The sequence below is a fragment of the Silurus meridionalis genome, chromosome 9, assembly GCF_014805685.1.
Source record: "Silurus meridionalis isolate SWU-2019-XX chromosome 9, ASM1480568v1, whole genome shotgun sequence".
Taxonomy (NCBI): domain Eukaryota; kingdom Metazoa; phylum Chordata; class Actinopteri; order Siluriformes; family Siluridae; genus Silurus; species Silurus meridionalis.
The window spans coordinates 23,813,833-23,837,271 of NC_060892.1; the positions used below are offsets into that span (position 1 = coordinate 23,813,833).

Here is a 23,439-nt window from a genome sequence, read left to right on the forward strand (position 1 = left end):
CTGCATAGTGATCTCACCCCTCACCCTCTCTTTTTCTCTCTCTTTCTCTCTTTCCTGTTAATCATTCCTTCAGTACAATCCGACAGCTCGCTCTTATCTACCAGTGTGTCACTTTATAACTGGCTGCTATTACGCCCGGGCGAGGTCACGTGACCCGACCGGCCCAATGGCGCCTTGGCGTTCCGGGTGGAGGGGGGGGACGCGGTGCGACGGCGGGTCACCGACAGGCGAGAGCGCGCGGCGCGTGGCGCAGGCGGACAGAGATGCGAGCGGAAGCCCCGAGCACGAGCGGGCCGAGGGAGAGAAATATCATGCACAAGAGTTCTCAGCTCGGCTTACTTTCCAAGATTAACTGCACCAGTTTGCAATGTCTTCGAGTCCTGAGGGTGAAATAGGACTGAGTGACTCCTGTGAAGATGTGCCATGTTTAGGTGAGTAGGTTGATCCAGAGCGGGAGAAGAAAAAAAAAAACCCCCCCAAAATAAGAAAAAGAAAAAGACAACGCCGCTAATTGACGGGATGTTTTCTTCTCGTCATTCCTGAATGACACCTGCACGTGCGACCCAGGCCTCAGGTTCAGCATGCAAACCTCATCAACCAGCAGCGAACACACTTAACACCTCGAGATCATTTCAAACAAACAAACAAACAAATAAATACAAATTATAAAAAAGGAAAGAAAAGAAAACTATCCATTGAATTGGAACCGACACGCAGTAACGTCGCGCATACTTAAAAAATATATACTTTTAAAATATTCACATATTTGTGTGTGTGTGTGTGTCTGTGTGTGTGTGTGTGTGTGTGTGTGTGTGTTTGGATGTGTGTGTGAGAGAGAGAGAGCGTTTATTTATTTATTTATTCGTGCATTGGCCTATGACCGGCTTGCTATAATACTACTACTAATAATAATAATACCCATTATTTATTTTTTATTTGTATTTGTTGCTATTATTACTATTATAATAATAATAATAATAATAATAATAATTATTATTATTATTATTATTATATTTATAATTAGGGTTCAAGTGAATTGAACTTTTTTTTTTTCAAAAAGTTTTTTCATGAGTAAATTCGTTGTTTTTGAGTAAATCACGTGAGTTTGATATTCTCTATTATATTATTATATTTTATATTTTTAGGTTTATTTGAGTCGGAGGTGTGTGTGTGTGTGTGAGTGTGAGTGTGTATAAAATTAAATGTCTACAGGAGTGGATATACTGTCCGTATCTACTCTACAGTGACCCTAAAAACAAGATGAATCAATTTTTTTTCTCATATCAACTCGTTTTATTTTTAATACACTAATTAGAATTTTTTTTTTAATGTTGTCTGATCATTTTAAAGCACAGATCAGATCGCTCCAATTTTTATTTTAGTTTCAAACCAGAATTTAGGGATCGTGCAGTTTGTTAAGAAGACGAGCGTGTTTTAAATAGAAAATATAAAAATATAGTTATTTTGTTTTCCTAAGAATAAATATGGAACTTTTGGACAATTCAATGAATAAAATGAATAATTATTGTTGACTAAATGATGGTTAGTCTGTAGGATTTTTCTCCACGTGGATCATTGATGCGTTTTTTTTTTCCCGGCGTGGATAAATAAACGTGTAATAAATAAATGCGTCGTGCCAGGGGACCTTTTATTACACGGATATGAAGTATAATAAGAAGAGAATAAGCAGCTCTTGTGTGGCGGAGCCCCTGGAGAAGGAAAAGACAGTACAGGAGTTTCATCTGATTGCGCTACAGAACTTTACAGGTCCGTCATTAGCGGCGTTAAACAGCTGAAATCCAGGGAGAGGGACGGAGAGAGGGAGGAATAGAAAGAGAGAGAGAGGGAGGAAAGTATCCCGCCAGGTAATTGGACCGGCGGCCCGTGACGTCACGCCGGGAGCGCGCCTCCGATTGGCGGACGCGGTGTGTTTTTGCGGCGTCAACAAAGCGGCGAGGACAGGTCCGAACTCCACCACTGTGTCCGCGTAGGACTGCGCGCGAGTGCATATACACACACACGCACACACAAACACGCTCAAACGCGCGCGCGCACGCATACGCACGCACAGAGCACTGCGCCACACCGCAAGTTTGACAGTTCACTGATAGAGAGAGAGAGAGAAAGAGGGAGGGAGGAAAAAAGGAATGTTTTAGGTGCACAAGTGTTTTGCTGATGAGACTTGACCAAGGCGTTTGTCTCAAAAGAAAGAAAGAGAAAGAGAAAGAAGTCCCAGTGCAATCGGTGGCGTCGCGCGCTGCAAAGGCCTTGTACCGGAGCAGCTCGCGCAAACGGCAACCATGAAGTTCTACACCGGGCAACTGTAGTGACTCCGGATTTCCACTGTGAATGAGTGTGTAAATGAGTGTGTGAGTGCATGTGTGCGAGTGTATGAGTGAAGCATCTCTGGTGTTGTTCTTGGTCCAGGTGGCTCGCCGGACACCGCGGCGTCTCTTCTCCCTCTCAGCGGAGCTGTCATGCTGCCCAAAGTCGAGTCGGAGTGCCTGGGACTCGCTCGGTCGCATGGGGAGCAGGGACACCTTCCTGCAAACATGCAAGGTAAGAAAGACGCGGTGTCGATTTGATTACTTCAAATTATTATTTTGTTGCGCAACACAACCTGCCAGACACGTGGCTCGCAGTCAGACTTTGTAAATGCATGCACGCGTAAGCTGCGTGACACTTCTTACATTTCCGACAAAAATAAAAAAAATAGCATTACTCACATTTTTTATTTTTGTATCCACAAAATCACGGGCTCGCTCCAAAATCCATACATGCACATGCATGCATTCATCGTCTTCAAGAACTTATTTAGTGCAAAAGAGATGCATGTAAACGCGCATCATTATAGGGGGAAAAAATTTATCGATTATTTTTAATGGAAAGAAAAGAAAATGTCCGAAAAACGTTGAGGAAAAAAGGTATGTTTTAAAATAAGTTCTTCACGTACTTGGGTTGGATTGTATAACTTTTTTAAAAACACAAATAAACCAATCAGATATTAAAATCATGCATGTTTTATTTTTATTGTTTTTATTTTTTCAGATTTACGGGAGCAAAAATTAAATTGCGCGCGTTTTTTTAATGTAATGCAGCGAATTTACTTTACTTTAAATCTTTATTATTTCTTGCTTTTTTTCTTATTGTATAATCAGATCGGACGTGTCTTTATAATATGCACGAGCTATAAATGGCAGCTAAACAATTTTCGGGAGTATTTCTGTCACCCTGAAATCACGCTACAAATAACGAGGCCGGTGGTGTTTAATGAACGCTGTTGTCTCGTGTGCACGTGCATTTATTCTTTTGCTTCGCTGCTTTACAGTTGCAGGACGCACATTTATTTTTCTTTAATTGACTACGATTCTGTAGAGAATGCATAAAAAAATGCATTAAAAACATTAACCAAAAGTAAAAGCAATAAAAACCCACACTGGTTAGTAATCATTCATAGTCGACTGTAAAGCAATTCAGCTCGAGCGATAAAGCAGCTATTGTTGATTTTTTTTTTAGTCGATCATTTCACATTTTTTCTTTTATTTATTGTGTCTAAACAAAATCATGTCTGCTACTCATTCAAAAGCCGGAAATTAGTCTGATTTGTTTTCTAACAAAAATATACTTAAATAATATAATTGAATAAATAAAAAATATTTTTTTAATGCGTTTTGATTTATAAGTTATAACGCAGGGGAAAAAACATTATCGCGCGCAAATACCGAAAGTGTAACCTCGGAGAAATAAAGAAAACGAAAACACACACACACACACACACACACACACACACACACACACACAGTAAAGAGATAAATGTTGGAGTAAACGGATTAATTAGTTTGCACACATGAGCCCGGAGTTGAGCCAGTTGAGCTTTGGCTCGGCCGACGGCTAGAACCCGACACTCCAACGCGCGCGCTTTCTCCGACCAATTTACGAGCGCTCATGAATATTAATAAGACTCAAAGTTGATGGCTGCCCTGTGTGCCACCATCCTCCACATTCTCCAACACGTTTTATTTTATTTTTCTCTCCCTCAAACTCTTTTTTTTTTTTTTTTTTTTTTTTTGCTTCTCCATGGTACTGATTTTTTTTTCTGCACACATCTGTAGGGTATTGAAGCTCTTGGTGCTATGAAGAACTTTTCAGCTCCAAGAAGCATATACATTCATAAGAGTTGATAGGAATAGGTCTAAACTGTGTGTGTGTGCTTTTGCAGCCCCTCAGTTTAAAATGATGGACTACTCCTATGACGAAGACCTGGATGAGATGTGTCCTGTGTGTGGAGACAAGGTGTCCGGATATCACTACGGCCTGCTCACCTGTGAGAGCTGCAAGGTGGGCTGGGATACACTTGTGCATACCTAGACAGAGAGAAAGAGTGTGTGAGTGTGTATGTGTGTATATGTGAATGTGTGTGAAGAATCAATTGAATTGAATCTGTGGTGAATTCTCACCTCCTATGCTGGATTAACACTACACTTCCCTTCACTGCTGGATCACTTACACCGCTCCGGGTGCTAATTCTGCAGTCTCTAGCATTCCGGTTAACTCGGACATCATTAAATCATCACTTACCGCGTTACGTCTCGATGCGTAACATCGTTTTAGTGTAAACGCTGGTTGTTAATTCAGCTCTGAGACTGACATGGTGTCAAAGTGTGCTTGATTATTATCTGCTGCACCATCATCAAACAGCGTTCTAACAGGGATCTGTTGTGGGGAAAAGACACACACACACACACACACACACACACACACATGTATATATATATATATATATATATATATATATATATATATATATATATATATATATATATATATATATATATATATAGTGCATTGGCTAAAAAATAGGATTATTTTCTATTTGTCTTTTTTTGCTAAATTTTTTATTATTAAGAAGCCCAAACCATGCGTCCACATATGGACGGTTTTCCAGCTTTCTACGTCATAACTAAATTTTTCTTTCCTCGTCCTGACAAACAGCAATGAATCATAGCCCTCATTTAATTTGTTTTTGTAACACACACATATACTAATACAGTCAATATGAACTTTGCTCATGACTCATTTTTATTACTCCTGTTTTACTATATATATATATATATATATATATATATATATATATATATATATATATATATAATTTATTTCTTTATTTACTCTGGTAATCAATGATTTACCAGAGCTTGGATCATAAATGTGCTGTAATAAAATGCGCAAAAATTATGACAGAAGCCATATTACAGATTTGTCCATCATTCTGTTAGTACACTCATTGCACTTTGCCTACACATTTCTGTAAAAAAAAATATTCGATATCGATAGAGCGGCAGGTCGGATCAGCAAACGAAGGGCCAGTGGCTTTCACTGTGGTGCCAACATTATTTTTAGCTAGGTCCAAAAGACTACAGAAAGAAGAAGTGCAGCAGCATACTCTAGGGGTGTGTGTGTGTGTGTGTGTGTGTGTGTGTGTGTGTGTGTGTGTGTGGGTGTATTGATTGTGCTAGTTGAAAATGGTGATTTCACAACTCCCTATAAGCTAGTGGAATGTTTATTTATATAATATGTGAAAGTAATGTAAATTATACTGCTTCTTATGGTGAGCATGTAAAAATGGTTTTATATAAAGAAATAATTTATATATATTTATATATATATATATATATATATATATATATATATATATATATATATATATATATAAATAAATTTTTTTATTTTTTATATATAAAATATTTTTTAATTATAATATAAATCATGTAGTTTTATTTAGTGTATGTGAACATGCTGAGCCGTGGATTGGTTATATGGCGGCCTACATCTGGAAATATTTGTAAGGGGAAACAAATCACTGCAGTAAATCGAGCTCAAATTGAATCGATGGCTGATTATTAATACTCCATATTTGCTACATTATCTGTTGTGCTGTAAGTGTTATCTGTGGCATACATTCCATTTGATCCTTTGACATTGTTGCTGTTAATTTATGCCCATGTGAGCTTGCATGTCACCAAGCATGTGAGAGCACATGAACCTATCTGTGTTTACACAAGTAAGCCCTGGATGGTGATCGTTCGCTGGCCCCCTCGCTTGCTTTTCATGTTTCAACTTGTGTGGCCTTGACTGCAACCAGTGTGTGTGTGTGAGAGCATGTGTGTATGTGTGAGCCATTTGTCTTTGGCCTGAATAGCACATTAACGAATTCAGCGGGTCAGATTTTTGACATCTTCATTCATCCTGCTCGGCAGGGTTTCTTCAAGCGCACTGTGCAGAACAACAAGCGCTACACGTGTATCGAGAACCAGAGCTGTCAGATCGACAAGACTCAGCGTAAGCGCTGCCCGTACTGCCGCTTCCAGAAGTGCCTCAACGTCGGAATGAAGCTGGAAGGTAAGGGAAATAAAATTGTAAAAAATTCACTGTGCATGACCCAAAATCTTTTCCATCATCAAGTACCACAATCCTTAACTCTACATGTTACCAGCTGACTTGTAATCATTTTGTGTGTGTGTGTTGAATGTGTAGTAGTATGGCGCTTCACAGCTTTTAAAGCAACTGATATTCGATATGCGAGCTCGAGCAGCAGTCCTGAGCCAGGGGAATGAGAGCTAGGCCACATTTTTTTTGATTTTCAGATCATGACAAAAGGCTACTTAGAAATTTACTGTCAAATCTACAAAGGTGCTGGTTCATCTTTTTTTTTAGCATTCAATTAAAATAGGAATGTGATTGTTTGTGTGTGAGAGAACCCGGGATGTTCTATCACGCTCTGCAATGCTTCACAAAATTTTTTTCAAGTTACAACTGTAGGAATTTTAGTTTGTTTTTTTGTTTTTTGTTTTGTCCTTCATTTACGTCTGCATTAAATACGAATTTTATTGTATGGAGTTATTTCATGGTAGAACTTTGCAAGATTACATCGAGGGGATACACTCTCCATGTGTTTCGAGCTACAAGGTTAAAGCCTGATAGTCCCATTCCAGTCTCTGCCAAAGTCGCGATATTCGTACGAATAAGCATCGAAATCGTTGCATTTACGTCGACACAGTTTGTGTGTCGTTGTGCATCGTTTTTCCGACATCCGCGTCTCATCAGCGAAAGTTAACGCAAGCCGGAAAAAGTCGAATAAAAAGAAAAGTGTTTATTCATTCACTCTGGCGAGCGATGCCACGCACGGCTGAGCGTAAAATGATTTCAGTTTCATCTGCGTGCGTTATCCGTGGTAAGCACCGCCATGAATCAAAACGCCTCGCAAAAAAACAAAAAACTAGGAAGGGTGGATACATGGAACGAGGCCCTGGAGCGAAAGGAGGGAAAAAAAAGAAAGAAAAAACACTATGTCTAGGGTCAGGTAGCTTGCTGTCCCATTACGTATGCATTGGTATCATAGGTATTCATGTATGTGCATGGAGAAAAGCGCACGGACTGAGCATGATAAACAGCATGTCAGGATCAAGCCAGAGGGGGCGTTCGTACACCCGTACAACAATGAGCCTCGGCCAAGCTACGTTGAATATACATTCCTGGATATTAAGCACAAATAAATCAGACAGTAAGCACTACATTAATCTGCCCACTCACCCATACCCACACACCCTCACACACACAGCAGCATCCGGACTCCCACATTGCGCTCGCAGGGGGCAGGTTTTCTTGGAATTTATACGCATTAAATAGATTAAACGCCCGCCGCGAAACGCACAAAGCTCCGCGACACACCCCCGTGGCTTTCGGCTTCCGAGCGAAGACATGCGTGCGTCCTGCATGTCAATGGACCTCATTTAATTGGGTTCCCGGAGGTTTTTCGGGGGCGCGAGAGCTACAATCACGTCTAATTGTGATTTCCCAAATGGGCCCGGGCGTTCGTCTCCAGCTCATTAATTTCCCCCCCATAATGTAATGCAGAGTCATTAATACTTAAAGTTGCCACAATCGTATCGATTTATTTATTTATTTATTTATTTATTTGATTTATTTAAAAAAAAAATTTACGTTCGAAACCTTAAAATATTGAAAAAATATTCAAGCTGTGGATATAGTTATAGTAAGGGCATCGTGGTGACTGTTAGCGGCTTTCTCAGATCAGACGCATGATATGGTGCGCCCACACACACACACACACACACACATCGCTTTGACGGGGCCCCATTAAAATCAGCTGGCAGCTGGCTTTTCATTTTTAATTAATTTATTAATTTCAGCTTCTCGTGCACTGTGTGTTCTGCAGTTATTAGAGGGACGTTCTGACAAGTGAGCGCACACTGGTTAGGACTCGGTTTGTGTTTGTGTGTCTTGTATGTCTGTGTCTGAGTGGAAAAGGGGATGGTGGATCCTCCAGCTTTCCCAGCATTCCACCTGCTGAACGTGTGGAATCTCAAAGGGAAATAACGAAGCCTAAATAATTGACATGAATTGAATGAACAGGCCCAGCATTGTAAAAGTATCATAATGACACTGATGGAAAGTGGTCTAAATGTAGATGTTGTCTATACCCATCAATTCCTGTTTGATATTTGATTTAGCTCATGACTGAAAGACTTCTCTCTTTTCTCTCCGCATGCCCAAGCTGTGCGAGCGGACCGCATGCGAGGCGGTCGCAACAAGTTCGGCCCCATGTACAAGCGCGACCGTGCGCTCAAGCAACAGAAGAAAGCGCTAATCCGGGCCAGCGGCCTCAAGCTGGAAGCCATGAACCACACCATGCAGAGCGCACCGGCTGACCTCACCATTTCCTCCGCCATCCAGACCATCCACTCAGCTTCCAAAGGTCTGGCACTGAGTCACCACCACCACCACCACCACCATCATCACCAACACCACCAGCATCACCAGCATCACCAGTCCAGCTCCGACTACGACCGCAGCCCATTTGTCCCTTCGCCCGTCAGCATGGCTATGCCACCGCAGGGCTACCAGGCCTACGGGCACTTCCAGAGCCGGGCCATCAAGTGCGAGTACCCCGAGCCGTACGGCAGCTCGCCTGAATCGCTGATGGGCTACGCGTATACCGAGGCGCCCGGTTTCCCGCGCTTGGTAGCCGAGCTGCTCAAGTGTGAACCCGACGAGCCGCAAGTGCAAGCCAAGATCCTGGCTTACCTGCAGCAGGAACAGGCCGGCCGCAGCAAGCACGACAAGCTCAACACATTCGGCCTCATGTGCAAGATGGCCGACCAGACGCTCTTCTCGATCGTCGAATGGGCGCGCAGCAGCATCTTCTTCCGCGAACTAAAGGTGGGCGAAGCTCTGGTTTTTAGCGCGATTAGTGATTAGACCGTGATTCGGTTTAGTCCACCACCTTCGATACGTTACTACTTTATGAAACATCTCTCCACATTGCTATTTCTCCATTCAAATATTATTAGCATGCATTTATACGCTATACCACAAAGTTTTTAGTTACACTGGTTATTTTATATCAAATGTATATTTAAAAATGTCCGGATTAATATTTATAGTTATTTCCTGAGGCGCTCAGGACGTTGAAGGTTTATTTTGTAGTGGTTTTAACGCTTTCATTGTCCTTTTGCCAGCTATAATTATCGAGCAGTCACGCTTAAATGGTTAGTCATAATATTTTTCCAGAAAGTGCTGACTGGGTAGAGCGTAAGGACCAAATTCAAGGTGTTCTGAGCGTTGCTAGACGGATAGCATGGCATAACTAATATTATGAAGATAGAGGTTTAACTATTCAGTGCAATATATGTTCACTTATATACGTATAGTATACCCAAGCAGAGATGTCAGTAGGCTTCATTTTTTTGCGTGAGTTTGCTTGAGTCTAAATTGAGCCTCGTCCTCAATTGTTGTCTTTTTGAAGGCCAAATCGGCAAAAAAAAAAAGCTGTGAAAATAAGACAATTCCTTTTATACTCGTGGGAAACAATTCTTCGGACACCTGTTTTCCATTTTTTTTTACTTTGACGTCACTTTGCTCATTGTTTGTTACTATTTTGTAGCTCCCTACCAACCATATTTATGCAAAACGTTCCCTCATATAGTTTTTATTTCTTTTTTTTATATTTTTATATGCCACGGTTCATTAGCTCAAGCAGCTATACTTAGGGCCTCACTGCCATTTTTTCCAGGTTGAAGCCTTTTTATTGTAATGATATGTAATGGTCAGCCTCTTTATAATGCTATTAGCACTAGAGCTCTAGTGCCCGTTCCTTTCCTGTCTCTAGAATGGGAGAGACTCGATGCAGCTAATTCAGCAATGGATTAGCATTGTGTTCAGCTCGTTGCTCTCTCGTGCTATTATACCGATAATTGTGTTTGAACTTTGGCTTTCCCTGTGTTGAATAACCCTTGTGGGTTTTTTTTTTCTCATACACTCGTACTGCGGATGATTACTTCAGACAGCCCTTGGAAAAAGGTCCTAGGGTGTAGGTGTTGGATTTGACATTAGGAGGTGTAATTAGCAAAGCTCTAGTGATGTAGCCTTTTCTGATTCACGCAAACAAAAACGCAAACAAGCGCTAGCCTGCTTGTCTCTCAGAGCCTACTCCTGACACTAATGATACGGATGGATACTTGTGCAGTTATTGTGAAGCACAAAGACTTGTAGACACTACGAGAGGGTCCACGAGAGGGTTCTGCCCTCTTTCAATACGCTTTCCCTAGCAGGAGATACAGCACAGAGCAAATAAAAGGGCAAATATTGTAGCCCCAGGTGTGTTTTCAAACAATGCTGTGTTATTTAGGATTTAAAGATTATAAATGACTGATTTCATGAAAAGAGAGAGAATATATATATATATATATAGCTTTTACAAAAAGATAAATAGGTTAAGGAAAAAATTGAAAAAATTCCTGAGATGGTATGAGGAACAAACCTTGAGAGGAACCAGAATCAAAAAGGTGACATTCATTAAAGTTCCATCATTGTTGAGGTTATCAACTCTATATTTGCATATATTTTTATTTTTTATTTTATATATATATATATATATATATATATATATATATATATATATATATATATATATATATATATATTTATATTTATTTAAAATATTAAATAGTGATTAATTGCATGATTGTCGTGATTAATCGCACACTTTTATCAGTTCTAAATGTACCTTAAAGGAATACTTTTCAAATCTTTAATATGCTCATCAACATGCACATAGACAAATATGGATGCTTTATGCAAATGTATGTTTATTATTATTAGTGAAACAAAACTCAACATAGTGCATGGAGACAAAATATTCTTGTAAATGTTTTAAAGTAATGATCGTGTTTTAAATTACGTAAATCATCAGGAACTTTTGCCACGTTTCCACACGGACAGTTTTAATTGCCGGACGGCGGATTTTGGTGCTTGATTTGAAACTCGGTGCAAAACGAATGTTTAGTGACCAAAAAAATTTAGTTATTTTCTTTTTTTTATATCCGAGTAAAGAAAGTAAGTTGTGAATAAATGCGTGTTGTGTTGAAGGTTTCTTTTATATTAATTTGTTAAATTTATTTATAAGAATGGTGGCATTAATCGCGCGTTAATAAAATCGGTGCCGTTAAAATGGATTTGCGTTAACGAGTTATTAAAATATATTAACGTTAAGACAGACAGACAGACAGACAGACAGACAGAAAGATAGATAGATAGATAGATAGATAGATAGATAGATAGATAGATAGATAGATAGATAGATAGATAGATAGATAGATAGATAGATAGATAGATGATAGATAGATAGCATGTAAATATTAAAATGTCAGAGCCTGTGAATGTCAGTAAAGATGTAAACATAGTGTTGAGAGCCGAGAAAACAATAACAGAAATACCAAACTCAAAAAAAAAAACAACAACATTGTCAAAAACAGGTTAAAAGGCAGTCACTCATACTTACACACACACACACACACACACACACACACACACACACACACACACACACACATACACTCATACATACACGCAATGGAACAGTAGGTGTTTCATCTGAAGCGTTCAGGGGAAAATGGTCTGTCACTGACTTTTGTTTGTACTCGATGCTTAACGTCCTCTCGAGCGGGCTAATGACAAAAGCCGCGGGTAGTGTTTAATAAACAGAGGAAAGGCGACGCGAATATGAGGCTTGTAACAGAGGAGCTGGGGAACTGCAAGGCCACTATAAATACACCTTCATGTGCGTCACTATTATTAGCCTCCTAAGAACAAAAGAAATTCCCTGGTAATCGAGTCGGGCCGCGAGACGTCCTCCGAAGCGTTTTTTAAACGCCGCCTTTCCCATAAGGTGGACTTGGTTACAACACTCGTAAATATCGTGTCGCGAAACGGCCCTCTAAATAGAGCTCCCTATTGTGTTCAAATGAATAAAGAGAGAAGGAGAGAGAGAGGGGAAAAGAGAGGGAGAGAGCCACATATTCCGGGGGTTACTTCATACACTTTTCAGAGGGAAAAAGTTCAACTCTGATGATAATACTACTAATAATGGTAGACTGGAGATGTGCTGTGAGCTTATTAAGTCCAGTTTAGTCGTTCACACCGTACATGCCTTTCTTACTTGCATCACCATCATGGCAAAGCAATAATATGGTTTTAAATGAATAAATGATGAGGGTTGAGATTATTTTTTTTTTGGACATTATGGGCATATTGTACCACTGATTCTGCATTTGAGATTTGACATTTATTATACATTTAGCACAATTTATTCTACAAAGTGTTTTGCAAATCTGTTTCCTATATATTGAGTTGGGTTTGCACATGCATTGGTGTACATTGAGTGCACTTTTTTTTTCCTTCGTCGAAAGTGTGTGCAAGTGTGTGTGCTGAATGCGTGAGCTGGGCACAGAGAGGAGAAGAGAAGGGGGGAAACAGATGCACTTTTTTTTTCCCTTGTTGTCAGACCCGTGCGTGCCTGTCTTCTCCCGGCCCCTGCTGTTAGCGTTTGACATGTGGGGAGTGATTCACGTCCACCGAGAGATCGGCCTTTTCATTGCGTTCTCCCTGCCATTGTTTAATAGATAGGATGCATGCGCTGCACTTTTTCCTCGCCACACAATGGGAACAAAAATACACGGATTCGCTGTGCGCTTCGTTATGCTCGCGCATCGCCAATACGCCGCTGGGTGTTAAAGGTAAACTTCATCACGTTGCCAATGAACCCGTTTGGTGTATATTTAGTCCTCCGAGCTGATAAAAGTCACCCATGCAAAGCTTACAGCTCCTCGACATGTGGTGCACATATTTATTTTTTACCTGTTCACGGCTGCTTGGGGACGGTCCAAAAAATTTTTTTTTACTTCACAGTGAAAGGAATGACAATACCAGGCCTGCCGTTAAGCCATGCAGGAGTGTATTAAGGCCATGTTCTCTGATTTGTACCCAGCCGCAACGATTGCGCTTATTGGAAAAGCAGCTGGCGAGCAAAGAGCATGGAGCGAGCACTGGGTTCAGTGTGGCTCGGTCGTTAAGTCTTTTTTTTTTCACCTGCTGAGAGCTCTCTAATATGTATAAGCTCTAATAGAATGGATATTCTTCCTCCCTGGCCTGTTTGAAAGGAATTTAATTAGGTCTAATTAGTCTACTGATCTGATACACACGGTATTAAATCACTTAACTAAATGAAAGGTGAATGTCGAACCACCACGAGCAGGATGTGTTGATCAGCACAGCGAAGTAAACACGCTTTTTTTTCTTTTTTGTATTTTCCTTTGGTATTTGGTTTGAATAATGCTCGTTGGCGGCTCGCTGGATAGATTTCACTGTCCATTAATATTGCATGAATTTACTTTAGTAAACACTCAAACACCTTTTTATTTTCCTTCTTCCTCCCCGCAAATGCCTGACAGTCCAATTTTAGGAGTGTGGCTCAGAGACTATCATTTCCAACCGAGCCCGTATCTACAGGAATTAATAAGGCGTTGCGGATGCGATCTGTGAACTTGAAGGCAATTTATATCAACCCACCCCCTTCTCATGATGCACACACACACACACACAACAGTGTTTTTTGGTGCAGGTCAGTACTCGCTGACAAACAGCCCCGGCGCATGAGGCCGCAGATTTGTAATCGCGTCCCCGCACCATTGCATTTGAATTATCCCAGCAGGGCGCTGTCTTGCTTTACATTACAGTGCGGTTCGGGGGGCTGGAGAGTGGATGAACAAGGCACCAAGGGCAGGGGTGCATGCTGAAGGACAGGGGGGAAAACAGGTGGAAGGTTAATGGCCCCTGGACCGGATCCACCGAGCATTCAGACTTGATATATGGGCTTTGGGCCTGGTCGCCGGGCGTAAGCTTTCAAAGATATATTATTTCATTTGAGGAGCAGCGTTCTCATATCCCACATTTGTCCACTGATAGATGATATCCCCATGTTCACCAGCAGCCACAATCTGAGATGGTGTGTGAGTTTTTCTAAGGCATGCTCCTGTACATATTTCTCTATCTGTTGTTTTTTTTGTTTTTTTTTTTTTTTTTTTACATCCGTAGACCTCTTGCCTTCACGTTGTAAGCCGAAACTGTCTCCTGTCTCATTTACACGCTTATGGATTAGTGGCTCCTATGTCTTTTTAAATATTACATCAGGAGAACGGAAGCAAGGCGTCGAACTCTGCGAATCATAAATGAGGCCGATTTCCTTTTTTCCAGCGTATGAATTCTTGAGCGGGACAACAAATTCGATTTCACTAGCTACGATGCGGTGTAAAACGTTAGAGAGTTGTCTATAATTGTTACACAAAACGTCTTAGTTCCTGTGCTCCTTTTTGTCATAAACGATTGATTGTTGCCGTCAGCTGTGAAGTAGGACTGTGTCGTCCTCGGGTGTCTGGCGCTTCATCTCCAGAACCTCAGAGACATGCCTGAGTAGGGAGGAAGGAAGTGCACACACTTGTTAAAAGAAAAGATTTAGGGTCCGAACTCCCTGCAGGGTCGTAAGAGAGACTCAAGAGATGACCCCGCAATGGCTGGACACGGGTCTGCTCCTCCGCTTGTTGCTTTTTGTGAGAGATAAAAGCTTTTCACGAACTCCAGGTTCTTGCCAAAGAGACGACAGTTATCCAGTTCAACATTTGGTGACACATCATTTAACGCGGTTCAGGGTCTAGATCTAGTTTCGGATTCTGAAGCAGGTGTAGGTCGAATACATACAATACAATTTCTCTACAGTCACCTTAAGGCAGGATAAAGAGGACACGAGAACTTGGTGGTGTTGGTGGTGGTGGTGCGCGAATCCTGAAATTCCTGCGCCATGTCTTCTTTTCTTTGCAGTTCAAAGGTCGCTACGTCACTCGCTGCACCTCTCGCTATTTTGGACTAAAGTTCAACACGCGGTAATAAAAACACCACTCAAATGCCTCCATAATTCGTCCCTTCTCCGACTACCCAAATATCAGCTGACATATGGCGCACTAATGCGCGCTACCTCATTCACAAAGCCCCTATAGTTTTACACCTGTTCTTACTGACGGCTTTCGAAATGAAGCTATAAAAATATTAAAAGAATAAAAAAAAGCTTTTACTACCGAGACGGCTTGCTTTATGCAGTCGTTCCCATTTTTCTTCCTTTTCTTTTTTTTACACGAAAAAACACACTTTTTGGGTTCCAATCAGAGTTTTTGTTTTACAAATGAAAATCTTAAAACATCTACTTTCTTTCCCTCACTGATTAATTATCAGCTTGTAATAGGTGCAGGTCTGAGGCTGACAGCCTTTGTCCACCGCCTCTTTCTGTCAGCAGTTGTCTTCGAATGTCTATTTTTTGCCACCTTTTTGCTGCTATCTATTCTGGACGTGCTGAAAGGGACCCAAAGACAATAGATAAGTGCGCCGGTCGGTAAAGACCGGCATGCGGTTTAGGTTTACACTTATATTTAAACCGGCGTGCGGAGCTCGGATTTGTGTTGCGCGCGAATGCTTTGTGACTCTCAGCTGTGCAGTGTTATTCCGAGTCACTACGAAAGGAGAGCGTCGAAGCCACCTGTTTATTATAGAGATTTAAATCACTGTGTAGTTTTGCCGTGATGGGGGTTGAAGTTGGGAAGTTGGCAGGGACGGCACTTTCTTAAATGTTTCCATACACATTACGTGCAAGGACATTATTTTTTTTTATTTCGAGTTATTAAACCGCCATTCTTGCTTTATGGCGTATATTCAGGGATGATGAAAGGGGTGGGTGGGTGTGTAAGAGGGGTTGACGATCGCTAAAGCTACATGCGAGTGAAATATTTACAGATAGATAGGAAAAGAGTTGCGCATGATGCAATGGTTTTCACGTACGGATTTGTATTCCGAGACAAGTGTAGATTTATTGCTGATTATATACAAAGAGGTGCACGTGTGTTTTTCTCTATTATAGTACTACTAGCTGGAGTTTCAAAGTCCATCGTTTAGTATGACCACAGTGAATATAAAAACGAAATGCATTAACAATAAAGCGAAATATATACCATGTAATGGATTTATATATATATATATATATATATATATATATATATATATATATATATATATATATATATATACATACACAAGCTTTTGGATTCGAACTTTCACTTCTAATTAATATCATGCAAATGTGCAAAAATTCAAATTCGAATTTGAAATATGACCAATATGAAAATTCATACAGCAACAGTTAATCTGCCTCTACCGCCTCAAGGAGGTGCTATCACAAGAAGAAACGCCATGTTGGATAGCTTCCACTGGAGAAAAGCGTGCAGGCCCTGTGCATAAAGCCATCATCCCGGTCTGAGACAGACTGTCCGGCTGAATAATACAGAAGTCCCGGTCAGTCGACAGGTCCTTCATGCACCCCCCCACCCCCTCCTGCTACCCCCCTCCCCCCAGCCAATCAGCAGTCATTTCCTTTTGTCCATCAAGGTGTCACACGACAGTAATAAATATCGATAGCCAATAAAGGCCGACCATAAATAAAATAAATAAATAAATAAATAAATCGAGGGGAAAACACAACAGTGGAAATAAAATCAAATGAAAATGTGGCGGTCAGTGGAAGTGTGGGAGCGCGTGTGTGTTCGTGTGTTCGTGTGTTTGTAGATTGAGCGCCAGCGGTGGATCGATAGCCAGTCGATGCACTGCACAGAACTCATTTTGAATTTGGAGAGCATTATTTTCTCACTGCGCCTTGCTTTGGCAGGAGGTGGAATGGGGAGGGGGTGGGGGGAGGTGAAGAGGGTGTGTGTGTGTGTGTGTGTGTGTGTGTGTGTGTGTGTGTGTGTGTGGGGTTTGTACTTCAGGGAAATCGTGCTCCCTTGACTTCATGTATATTAGGAGACTAATGTTCAGCTGAATAATTGATTAGACTCTGCTCTGTTTTTATTATTTTTTTGATAATTAGTTGATAGTTTCTTAGCTTTAAGCTTCGTAGTGCTCCACAATAAGAGACTTCCAGTGAGAGCCTCTAACTGTTTTCTTTTCTCCTTTGTTGTTTGGTTGATTTTTTTTTGTTTTCACACAAAACATGTAATGCATTTAGGAACAATGCTCAATACCTCAGATGTAATTCTTATAACCTTCTTCCAGCCATTTTTTTACTCTCTCTCTCTCTCTCTCTCTCTCTCTCTCTCTCTCGCTGTCTATCAAACCTGAGGTCTGCGAATGCAGCTCTTGATGTAAATCCAAAAGTATTGGGACAACTGATATCTTTAGATATAAACCCAAACCTGTTCCAGCATGCACAAAGCCATGAACATATAGATTGGAAAGTTAGATCTTGAATGGATTCATATAGAGCTCTTTGGAATGAATTGATACACTGATTGCCAACCCCAAGCCTTCTCACATCACCTACATCAGCACCTGACTTTACTTTAACACCCTAGTATCTAAATGAGCACAAATTTCCAAAAGCACACTCCAAAAATCTATTTTTCCCAGAAGAGTGGAAGTTATTACAACAGCAGATTGGGACTCATGTGTCCACAAACTTTTGTCCAAATAATGTATTTCTAATGATCGTATCACCCTTTCTTTTATGCTGGGATTAAAGATCATACGAGTGAATATGGGTTTATTAAAACCTTTTGAATTCAAAGGAATCTAAACAGTAATAATATATAAATAATTCCATGTTTACATATAAAGAATTCCATGTTCCAGGAATCAAAACTCGAAATGAGTATGATTTTTAATGTTTTACTATTTGCAAGTCCTTAGTGTTTGATCGGTACATACATTCCAGCATAGTATGGCTCTTGCAGCTGTTTTTTTATTTTTATTTTTTTGGTACTACACCAGCGTATTCCTCCGCATGAATAAGCCGGTTTACACACAGGTCACAGGTCACAGATCAGCCTTCCGTAAAGCCTTATCTCAGCTGTTCTAGGTGAGAACACACAAGTGCTCTCAGGTCAGCTCCTGGTCCAGCAAAGGTTACCAGCAGTGTTTATTGTTTTGCGGGCTGCTAGAACATGAAGGCAGTCGCTGGAGGCTACGATCGAACGCTCTGGGTTTTTCTACAGGTTAAAGGTCGGCCTGACGAGTCGGTTAATGTGGTCGGCGTGGGAACTGATCAATCCTTTTTCTTTCCGAGTTGGAGCCAATCAGGAGCGTCAGTTAAATAATGGACCAGACAAGGTTCTAAATCCATACTATATACAGTATATATAGTACTCACAAAGGGATGGTCGAAATCCTTTTTTTTTTTTACTCTAGCGTCAGGTCGATCAGAACCTGATTATGAAGCGTAATAAGTGAATCTAACTAGAAACCAAGAAAAAGCTTGATCTCTGGCTAGTCTCCATAGAGAAATGTGGGCACAGGGACGGTGTCCACCTGCTGCTCAAAGTCCCAGCTTATCACTTCTGTGCTTGCGAGGGAGCAAACAGAGAGGCCTTGCCATGATAAACACGAGGAAAGATTTCCACTGGATCAGAGAAACATAAAGCCGAACAAGCCTTTAGTCATGTGCATCTGCACTGTTATACCAAAAAGCCTTGTTGATTTCTGCATTACCAAGTATGAGACTGAAATCAAGTACATTCAATTCAGATTCATTCGAATAGCGCTTTTAACAATGCATGAATTTTAGGTTTTTTCCCTAATAAGTGAGCCAGAGGTGATGAGGAAGGAATCTTTGAGGAAACTCATTTTGGACTTTCGTCCTCATTTAGAAGATACAGACTCAAGTACAAAACCATTCATGGCATTGCTACACTATATGAGCAAAAGTTGTGCTTTTTAAGCATTCCATTCCATAATTATAATAACCCTCACTCTTCTGGGAAGATGTATATATACTCTATGCAGTTCAGGTGAGCTTGTGGGGATTTGCCTCATCCATCTTTAAAAGTTGTAGTACTGTAGTACTGATGTAGGTAAGGTGAGGAAGCCCAGTTCTATTTCATCCCAAAGGTGTTCAATAGGGGGTCTTGTTCAGAACTTTATAGCAGGCTGCTCAAGATCCTCCACAGTTCAAGTGAAAAGGAGATTTAATGCTACCGCATCCAAAGACATTGTGTAACCCGTTGTCTAACCCTAGACGTAACACATATTACTGGAAAATGCGGGTGTCCCGATACTTTTGGGCATATAATGCATAAAAATGTACTAACCTTATATTTTTTTCATGCCTTGATCTCAATCTTAGGGATACAACTAACTGCTCAGCTGTATGAATAAACTAAATCTGCATTCGATTTGTATAAAGTATAAACGTAAATAGCGCAATCCATACTCAGGATCCACTCGCCATGAAAACGTTAATTTGGAAGCGTACGTGCCGGGCGGACGAACAGATGTCCGCCAGAGATGACACGAAGCTGCCACGCTGTCCTACAGGCTCATTGAAGTGACTTCAAACCCCACCCGTAGGTTTCTCCAGCAGCCACACTAATCCACATCCAAGAAGTCAAAAGGATTCATGCGCCATTTCTTTTGCTCCCCCACCACCCCACCTCTCCCCCTTTTTCCTTTCCACGTCTTTATGTAAATGTCATTTTGGGATAGTCTTTTGTGATTCCATTAATCTGGTCATTAAGGCACTTCAAATACAAAAAAAAGGTACTTATTAAGAGCAGTTCCAGCTGTGTACCCTCGTTATTCTCGCTTAACAATGCTTGTGGCACGCTACCAAAAACATGAAGAGCAGAAAAAGATAGACAGGGTTTTTTTTTTTTTTTTTTTGAAGGGGGGGAAATTTGGTGTACGTTCCATTATCATCATCCAGGACTTCATTTACATTTGCAAATACAGGAGCAGTATACGGGTGAAGTATAGTATAGTGTAGTGTAGTATAGTGTAGTATAGTATATTATAGTGTAACTAATCAGCTGATCACAACATTGTTATATCAGTGGTTGAATCACTAGAATGGATTTTACTGAGGACACTGAGGTTCTTCTTATGTACTGAAAGAATAAACTTGTTTGTAGAAGCACTGGTGATTTTTAAACGTTGCAAAAGAGTTGTTTAAATAAAACCAGCCTTTTATTCAGGTTTGGAGGTGCTATAATTAATACTTCCTTCTGTTATTTCTTTATTCATTCCTTGCCATTTTTTTTTTTTTGCCTTTTTAGCTGTTTCTTTCTTGCATTCTTTTAAAAAATTCTTATAGGCTTTTATTTAGTTTGTACTTATTTTCTTTCATGTATGCATTCCTGCTATTCTATTTTCTTTTTATTAATGCAGTCTTTCTTTCTTTCTTTCTTTCTTTCTTTCTTTCTTTCTTTCTTTCTTTCTTTCTTTCCTTCTTTTTATTTACTTCTTACTTCTTTTCTTTCATTCATGCATTCCTGCTATTTTATTTTCCTTTTATTCATGCAGTTTCTTTCTTTCTTTCTTTCTTTCTTTCTTTCTTTCTTTCTTTCTTTCTTTCTTTCTTTCTTTCTTTTTATTTCTTACTTCTTTTCTTTCATTCATGCATTCCTGCTATTCTATTTTATTTTTGTTCATGCAGTCTCTTTCTTTCTTTCTTTCTTTCTTTCTTTCTTTCTTTCTTTCTTTCTTTCTTTCTTTCTTTCCTTCTTTCTTTCCTTCTTTTTATTCATTTCTTACTTCTTTTCTTTCATTCATGCATTCTTGCTATTCTGTTATTTTTATTCATGCAGTCTCTTTCTTTCTCTCTTTTTCTTTCTTTCTTTCTTTCTTTCTTTCTTTCTTTCTTGTCTTCTCATTATTTCTTGCATTTGCTTTCCTTCATGGATTCATGGCATTTACAAAAAGACAGGCTCATGCAGGAGACTGAAGGGGACAAATCTTTCCCCTGTTTTAAGACATGTTGTCTTCTTTGTGATGCTTGATGTCTTCGACAGTATTGTGCACTATAGTGATCTGTCTGAAGCGCTGGAGACAGGAGATGCTTTGGAGGTTTTGTTCTTGTTGGAGTTTTCCATAAATGTGTGATACATGTGCAGTAGTGTTGAATGAATCAGCCTTGTTCTGAAGCACGTGCTGAACACTTTGTATTCAATGATGTAGCGTTTTGGAAAGTTTGTCTTATCAGCCGTCTTTTTCAGCTTGTTATGACTTGAGGAAAAATTGTAGACAAAATAAGCCAGCAGGAGGTGCTGAGGCTGATGACGCCTCTCAAGGCAAAGAAAATAAATGAAATACATTTATTCTTTGCATGGAAATATAAAGGACTTTTGGACTTTTCACCCCCTTTTTTTTCTATGTAGTTCACCTCAAATGCCAACAGGTGAGTATCAGAAGCAAACTATTTTCCGTTGACACTCTTGATAAGATGCTGTTTGCATAGAACAGAAGGAGAGAGAGGAATGACTTTCGTGTTTTTTCTCCTCCCTCATTTCTCATGTCCAGCGGTCAGCTACACGGTGTAATCATTGATGCCCTGAGCCATGAGAGCCACACAGCAGTCACAATGGTGCGGTTGTTCCCAGAGCTCGGCTTCAGGTGAAACGTGTCACATCGGGTTCCCACAGGAGCCAGGGAACATCATCACAGAGCGGCGAAATAATCACAGCTGATAAACGAGGAACACTTCTGCACAAACAGATTAATTAGCAACCCGGTGCAGCGGTGACACGGTTGCTGAGAACCAGCGCAGCTGATTTGTGGCCTAGTTCAAATCAGATTACTGATGGAATGGACGTGTAAGGAGGAGGGAGAGGAGGAGGGGAGGGTGTACCCTGGACAAGTAATATGCAGTGTAGGAAAGTGCAGGGGACATTTTATGATATAGGATTTTATATATATATATATATATATATATATATGTGTGTGTGTGTGTGTGTGTGTGTGTGTGTGTGTGTGTGTGTGTGTGTGTGTGTGTGTGTGCGCGCGCATGTGTGTTTCCGTTAAAAAAAAGAGCAACTGGTAGATATGATTTTACTGTATAATCACTTGATTTGATTCAAAGCATTTCTTCCATTTAGTCTTTCTTTTGCCTTTTTCTTGCTTACATTCATGATTTCTTTCTTTATTTCTTGCTTTCTATCATTCATGCATTCGTGCTATTCGATATATTCTATATATATATATATATATATATATATATATATATATATATATATATATATATATATATATATTCCTCATTTCATGTAGGCTTTTTTTTCTTTTCTTTTTTTTTCCACTTTTTCTTGCTCTCTTTTTGCATCCATTTTTATTATTATTAATATTGAATCCTTGTTGGTTTTCTTTCTTTGTTACTTTCTATTTTTTGGACTATTTTCCTGTTGATTTTCTTTCTTGCATCATTTTTTTGAATTTCTTACTTGGTTTTCTTTCTTCTTTTTTTCTTTCTGTCTTTCTTTGTTTCTCTCATACTTTGGTTCTACTGACAGGTTCCTATGTGAAATGGGAATCTGTTTTATTTCTTTAATAATCCATATTAGAATCATTCGTGTTTAATGAAGAAAATGAAAATATCTGATTGTTTATTCCAGCTGAGTTGCACCGAATGACCAAACATTAATTCTAATATTATTAATATACACAGACACCAGTAATGCAATAGTCCTTTAAACCTGCTCACAAGCGACAAAGTAATTATATAATTTCAATATTTAGTCCCTATTTGCTCTTATAATAACCTCCACTCTTCTGGGAAGAAGTTCCACCAGATTTTGGAGTGGAGATTTGTGCTCATTCAACCACAAGTGTGTTGGTGAGGTAAGCAGGCCTGGGGGGCACCCCTGTAGTTCCAAATCATTCCAATAGGGTTGAGTTAGGGGGTCTATAGCAGGCCACTGAAGATCTTCCACATTTTCCAACCCATGTATACCATATCTTCATGGCTCTCTTTGTGAACATGCTGAAACAGGTTTTGGCATCCAAACACACTACATTTGTGTGCCTCCAACAGTTTTGTAGTGACCCACATATGACTCACATTTTTTATATATTTTTTTTCCTGCAGGTTGATGACCAAATGAAACTCCTCCAGAACTGCTGGAGCGAGCTTCTCATCCTTGACCACATCTTCCGCCAGGTGATGCACACCAAGGAGGCTCCATTCTGCTGGTTACGGGGCAACAGGTGAGCTCGAGCTCCATA

At 40.1% G+C, this 23,439-nt stretch overlaps 1 protein-coding gene across 1 annotated transcript in view; it reads left to right on the top strand.

Moving 5' to 3' along the window:
* The first annotated feature begins 209 nt into the window (after window positions 1-209).
* nr5a2 (nuclear receptor subfamily 5, group A, member 2) overlaps window positions 210-23,439 on the top strand; it is a 39,812-nt gene continuing 16,582 nt past the window's right edge. Inside the window, 7 exon segments of the mRNA XM_046857462.1 lie at window positions 210-431; window positions 2,428-2,559; window positions 4,220-4,338; window positions 6,258-6,399; window positions 8,576-9,240; window positions 23,303-23,387; window positions 23,390-23,421. Of these exon segments, the coding sequence (XP_046713418.1) occupies window positions 368-431; window positions 2,428-2,559; window positions 4,220-4,338; window positions 6,258-6,399; window positions 8,576-9,240; window positions 23,303-23,387; window positions 23,390-23,421 (1,239 nt within the window). The 5' untranslated portion in view covers window positions 210-367.